The sequence below is a fragment of the Gekko japonicus genome, unplaced genomic scaffold (assembly GCF_001447785.1).
Source record: "Gekko japonicus isolate JY-2015 unplaced genomic scaffold, Gekko_japonicus_V1.1 scaffold1431, whole genome shotgun sequence".
NCBI classification, from domain to species: domain Eukaryota; kingdom Metazoa; phylum Chordata; class Lepidosauria; order Squamata; family Gekkonidae; genus Gekko; species Gekko japonicus.
The window spans coordinates 223140-229960 of record NW_015172046.1 but is presented as its reverse complement, the minus strand read 5'-3'; the positions used below and the strand labels follow the sequence as shown (position 1 = coordinate 229960).

General features: G+C 46.0%; 1 protein-coding gene across 1 annotated transcript in view; it reads right to left on the bottom strand.

The window, feature by feature from the left end:
* Positions 1-2653: 2653 nt before the first annotated feature.
* The window catches only part of WHAMM (WAS protein homolog associated with actin, golgi membranes and microtubules), a 25180-nt gene continuing 21012 nt past the window's right edge, over positions 2654-6821 (bottom strand). Inside the window, exons 8-10 of the mRNA XM_015420722.1 lie at positions 5519-5614; positions 4269-4743; positions 2654-3318 (exon numbers count right to left, since the gene is read on the bottom strand). Of these exons, the coding sequence (XP_015276208.1) occupies positions 3020-3318; positions 4269-4743; positions 5519-5614 (870 nt within the window). The 3' untranslated portion in view covers positions 2654-3019. The remainder of the gene's footprint in view (positions 3319-4268; positions 4744-5518; positions 5615-6821) is intronic.

Below are 6821 nucleotides of genomic sequence, written 5' to 3'. Positions count from 1 at the left end.
TCACTGTCTCCCAGCAGCTTCATGTAGATGTTTAATAGCGGAGGGGGGGGGGATACCCATGTAGGAGCCTGCAGCATTTATGTCATGAACCAAGCTGGAATGCCCCCAGCCTTCCATTTCTTACTTCTGGAACCAGCCAGCAAGGTAAGAATGGAACTGCTGAAGAATGGGTCTCCCTCCCCCCAAACTAGCCATAGTATCTGTCAGGCACTGGTATATCCAAACTCAATAATGGGTCCAGAAGAATTGATAATCTGTCTCTGTTATGACCATCTGCTTAAGCGCCACACTCAAGCATGGGATGCTGACCACTGGGCAGGAAGTTACTGAGGCCATTTGGGGAGCTTCAGTTGGGTAGCTGTGCTGGCAAAAGTTTATGCCCAGGAAAATCTTACTGGTCTTTGAGGTACTACTGGACACGAATCTTGCTCCTTCTTCAGAGAGTGTTCTCGTTACTCTTGCACTGCTGTTTGGCCCCTATGCAAAGACCACGCACGTGCAGCTGACTCTGACAGCGGGACAGAAACTACAGAGAATGTGACTCAAACACACCAAGGAAGTAAAACAACAACAGCAGCAAACAGTCTGTCTCAACTTCTCCGACAAAGAGTATCTCTGTGTATTCACAAGTTTGCTTGTGGGGGGAAAAAACTATGACATTTATACTTGTCAGTTTTGTGCAGCATTTACATTATAAATTATATATTATGCTATTAAAAGTTTAGTTTTTATAAGAAAGTATTGCATATATTTCAGTTGTCCCCCAACCTTCACGTCTTAAAAGAAAACGGTGTGTGTGTGTGTGTGTGTTTTCCAGGGCATCAACGTTTCTAGAAAGTTCACAGTTCTGGTAACCGATTCTAGGGCAGTTCATGCGTCTTCACAATCAGGCATGGCGGCATGTTCACAAACTGGAGGCAGACAAAGAAATATATTCCATACATGCCACCAGCAGTCATAACAAAAGCATGTAGGATCCACGTGACACACAGTGGGCCGACACCCTCCTCTCCTCGTAGAGGAATGAGACAAGTTCATTTTTGTTCCAAAATCAGGAGCCACAGAATAGGTAACTCCTTTTCTGTGCTGCATTGCAGCCGCTTGCAAAATTAAACAATTTAAAGGCAGGGGGGAAATAAATAATTTCCTTCATGGGTCTCACTACTCAAACTACAAAGTGAGCTTTTGTTGAGATACACAGAAAACAGTAGTGGAATCTGGCAGGCAACAGGAAGGCAAGACATGTTTACAGGAAGGCTTATTACCAAGATCTGGCATAGGATGGAGCCAAAGGAAACTCTGGTGTGGTGAAAGTTAAGGCATTTTACTTAGGTCTCCCTTGTATTGCTTGCTTCCGTTTTGTTGTTGTTCAGTCGCACAGTCGAGTCCGACTCTTCACGACCCCATGGACAAGATCTCGCCAGGCCCTCCTGTCTTCCGCCGTCCTCTGAAGTTTTAACCTTCGATAAATGCAGCAGGTATGCAGAGAGACGTAGGATGAGGGCAGTAGGCAGGGGGGCTTAGCACAGTTGTGACCTTTTATACACCTTCAAAGACTGTGCAAGAAAGACAGTCACCCTTGTCAATACCGCTACCTGCAATATTCATCTAATACTTTATTGATTATAGGTTCAGGTGGGTAGCTGTCTTGGGCTGAAGCAATAGAACAATGTCTGAGTCCAGTGGCACCTTTAAGATCAACAAGGTTTAAGTCTGGGTAGAAGCTTTCAGGTGCAGGCACAGTTCTCCAGTGTATCTGAAGAACTGTGCCTGCACATGAAAGCTTCTACCCAGAATTAAACTTTTTTTTTAACTGGACTCAGACTTTGTTTTACTGATTATATTAGGCAGGAAATGGTTTGCACAGCCAAGCCCTGCATCCCATTAAGAGGCAAATGCACAAATCCTGCTCCTTCCCACCCCTTGTCCTGCTTGCCATTCTCTTTATTTCTCATGTATACAAAGTGATAGCTTTGTATGTCAGCACTGTGGCTGGCTTCTGTGCCAACACCTAAAAAGGTTCTGAAAGCCAAACCCCATTTCACTCCGTCAGAGTAGAAGTTAACAGTTTACATTACTTTTGAAATCATCTATTTGTTCTTAGTCAAAACATATTGTCGATGGTCAGTAGAAAAGTGCTTACTTGAGGAAAAAACACTGTTATGGTTATATCTTCATTGGCCATGTAAATATCTATGCTATAAATTCCTGTCATCATTGTGAGGAGTGGTACTTCATTCACAGACAGCTTCCAGCCACCTTAAATCCATATTGTAACTGAATTTTTTGAGCTGTTTCCACTTTGAGATATATTTCCTATTACACAATGCAGCGGTATTCTTTAAGCAGTAGTTACTTTTCATAGGTCAAGTGTACACAAAATCCAGCAAATTCGGCAACAGGGGGTTAGTGTCCCATGGAATATAAAGAGCCTTAGAGGGCAATCTGAACCATCCCAGTTAAGGTCTTTGTTGCTGCATAATCTCCAAAAATGCATGTACTATCCTTTCCGTTTCCGAAAGAGACTGATTCACCTTCTAAAAGTCTGCAGATCCTCTATACTACCAACACATTCCATGACTGTTACATGTAAATGACTGTTCAGCCTGTCTATACGTTTGAATTCTAACTTCCATTCCAGTGTATTTTAAAAAGTGTGTGCCTTGCACATGAAAGCTCATACTTTGTTGCCACTGGACTCTAAATTTGATCATGACCGTTAAACACATTGATTTTCAAAGCTTCCCACCTTTGAGGGGAAAGGAATCTTTTCCTCAGATTCATCCCCCCCCCCCCGGTTCAAAGGCTCCTGAGCCCCTTGCCGCGTCACTGCCTCCGTTCAGGCAGGGTTCTGTCTGGGGCACAGAGCTGCCCTGCATGGACAGGGCATGTCCTAACACACATGGCAAAATGCCTCCTATGACTGCGCACTGCAGACAGGTGGACAAACCATATTTCAGAGAAGCTTGTCAGTCACTCATGATCTTCTCAGTGAGAACAGAACTAAAAAACCATCCCATTAACTGTTCCATTCCCCACTGTTGCGCTCATTGCATTCCTCCTCTTCTGAATCGGCAGACACTTTCTTAATCCTCTGGATGGCCGCCTTGATGCTCCTCTCCAGCTCACTGTCGGATCCTCTCTCGCCGTCTTTCTTGGGCTCTTGGCTGACTTTCCGCAGTTTCACTCCCTTCCTGATGGCTGCCAGGATGTTGTCGTTGAGAGAAGAGCTGAAGGGAGGAGCCGAAGAGGCCGGTTCCACTTTACGAAGAAGGATCTCGCCACGCTTAAGCGAAGCCAAAACCTCATCCATGGATCCTGGGGCAGAGCAAAGCAATCGGTTACTCTCAGGGGGAAAGACAAGTGATACGAAAACAACGCTTTGTCGGGCTCACTTACTCCAAAGGTAAACCCAAGAGTCATTCCCTGGCCTTGATCCACAGACACCTTTTCAGTCAAGCCTGAGCCCCCCCCCCCTCCAGCTTCAGGAGCTTCTTCAGGTTTCAGCAATCATTTTGGGCAGTGCTGAAGGAATAAAAACATCCTGCCCTCGGCAACATCATTCACATCTCTGCTTCCATTCTCCATGCTCCCATAAACAACCTGCCTCCACTGCAATGCCATCTCATTCACTGCATGGCCCAGGCTAGTATGGGTGGGATTACCCAGGCCTTGAACATTCTGCAAGTCTGTGCCAAAAAGTGCTGCAGAATTTGTCTGCTTGGCTCTGTCCCTGCAGTGTTGCCATTTTTGCAGCAAAGAGAACAGATGTCTAGCAGAGGCAAAGCTTCTCAACCCGCAGGAATGGCGGCATCACTCAAAAGCAGAGCACAGAATGAGCAAAACCATCCCTTGAATTCTTCTCTAAAAGACTATCATGTCAGCCAGCCATCCCCGAGGATGACTTGCAGAACATCACCAAGGGATCAATGGCCCCCGATCACATCTGCATGCTAGCCACTGAACTAGTCTGCTTTTCGGTTCGCAAGGGTTTTACCGGGCACACAGCCATCCTCCCGTGCAGACCGCACAGATGTATGGATCTCACGTACAACCATCTCACCAGCCGTGGAAGTAGCCCAAGTGCAGACACAGGCCACAATTCTCAAAGACTACAAAAAGAGAGCCCGGAGGGGTGAGGCGATCTTGGTAACAAGGGAGTCACAGGTTTGGTGAACAGAGCGTGCACTGCTGCTGTTTGGAAAAACACTGTATACCTTGATAAAAACAAACAGCAACATGATGCACAGAAAGAGGGGGCTATTTACCTGTACAATTACTTGGTACACACTTGGATGTATCATGTTTGTCCCCTTTGGAGTCCCTTTCTCTGGGAGGGTCTTCACATGCAAGGGGCAGAGACTTGTCTTTAGCTTGCATCGATTTTGAGCAAACAGGATGAGTGCCCAGAACTGGAGGAGGAGGAGGAGGTGGTGGAGGAGGAGGAGGTGGAGGAGGTGGTGGCGGCGGTGACACTGTGCCCCCCTCATTGTTCTTCTGTTGCTTTGGGTCACAGGACGGAAGAAAAATCTGGACAGGAACATCTGCAGGCGGCTTCCGGCGAGGTGCTTTGACACCTTTGGCTTGCACGAGGTGGGAGTTTTTGGACTGCTTTGCAGGCGTCTTGCTTATTGACAAAGGCTGAGGGGGGGTGGTTGGAGTCCGGCGGGGGATGCCCTGCCGCTGCGTGGAGCTCAGAGGCTGAGAGCGGGAAGTCTTCAACACAAACTGAGCCGGACATTTCTGCAAAGTGAGAACCTCCGTGTTTCAATCAAAAAACAACTGTTGTAAGGAGTAGCAGTGCTGATCAATGCTCCCTCTAAGCTGTGGAGTCTTGTGAGCAAAAATTCTACCTTGTGAGCTACTGGCATTAAAGTGGTGAGCGAGCGATTTGGCTGCTGCTCAAATTAGGTTGTACTGGAGCCATCCCTCCTGAGCTAAGAGGAAAAGGTGTGAGCTGGAGGCTAAAAAACTGTGAGCTAGCTCACACTAACTCAGCTTAGAGGGAACACTGGTGCTGACCATCATATTTGCACCCCACCAAAGAGGCACAACCCTTCCAAAGAGACTCTACAGAGCAATGTTATTAACTTCATATGCAGCCCACCTTTCTCACTAAAAGGGCAGACTACAAAATATGAAGGACAAATTCAACCAAGAGGCACGGATCTCTAATAAAAAAAAATGCAGTGGGCTAGGATAGAAGAGGTGGAAAACAGTGCAAGCAAATAATTAAAAAAACCTATCTATGGCAACAAAACAGTTGAAGAACTACCCAAGGCAGCATAAATGATCTAAGATTTGACATACCATAGTGAAGAAGCAAACAGTTACAAAGGTAGAAGGCACTGAGTCAACACAGAGTGTAAGAAAGAGTGCAGTATACTCACAATACTATCCCGGTCAATTTCACCACAACCCGCAGAGGCTAAAGCACTCTAGCTTGCTCAAGTGCACTAAAACAATGCAAGATTCCACTGTGGAATGAAAATGGAGGACCACAGTCCTGTCACCATACCTCTTTGAAGGACTTTAGCCTCTCCAGGGTTTTCTGACGCTCCTCCTTTATCCAGGCTTTCTTCTTTTTCTCCTCCTCCTTCCTGTTGTCTCTTTTCTGCATTGGAGCACATGGGAAGAGAAACACGTAAGCAGTGTTCCCTCTAAGCTGAGTTAAGCTAGCTCACTGTTTTTTAGCCTCCAGCTCACTTTTTTTTTTGGTCTTAGCTCAGGTAGGATGGCTCCAGAGCAAACTAATTTATGCAGTAACCAAACTGCTCACTCATAACTTAAATGCCAGTAGCTCACAAAGTAGAATTTTTGCCCACAAGACTCCACAGCTTAGAGGGAGCATTGCACGGAAGTGCTTTTTGTCCCTGCAGATTTGTGGCCTCCATTCCTGGCCCAGCTAAGAGCCTAGCAGGGACATAAGAGCACTGGGGCTGCAGCACAAACCTAGCCCTCAGGGGAAAAATAAAAGTGCCGGCCTTACTTCCCTGTCCGTATAACAGGCATAATGACAACAAGTCTATAGGTAAATGGACAAGAGAGCTGAAATTCTTCAGGCTGCTGAATCCTGAACCCTGTACTTGTTCTAGCAGAATTGCAGGCACACAGAGCCCCGCCCTATGGGGAGGATGACCAAGACTCAGAATGGCTACTGCCTTCCTTGAGCCTCGGGGGAGCCGTGTGTGCCTTGCCCTTTACAAAGGAAGCGAACTCCTGTACCCAGAGAAGAGGAACTCCACAAAACTTGAGCAGATATGCCAATAGTCTTAGTTTGTATAACTGGGCATTTCTTTCTACTGCATCTGGCTTATTGATCAGCCAAAAACCTTTTAACCATTTACAGCAACAATCCATTAAAATAGATTCAGGTGGGTAGCTGTGTTGGTTTGAAGCAGCAGAACAAGGTTTGAGTTCAGTGGCGCCTTTAAGACCAACAAAGTTTTATTCTGGGTATCAGCTTTCGTGGGCATGCACACATTAAAATGTAACACTGGATGCAGTATAAAGCCATAGAAAAATATTAAGTCAGATCATCCACTTTGGCAGTCCAGTTCTCATTCCTAAATCTCTGGGCCCATGCAGCTGATCTGGCCACTCTAAACATATTAACTATCCAGTGTTCAGAAAGTAAAAACATAACCTTACCAATATTAACAGGCCAGGAGAGTTGCTAATATCTCCCCAACAATGTTCTTTCTTGACAAATCATAATGGGACATCTCAACAAGCAATGACAAAATATTTTCTAGTTTCAGCCAGACTGCACACACATAAGAAGCCATTCTAGCTTCTCGTACTGCCCTTGTAAAAACCGG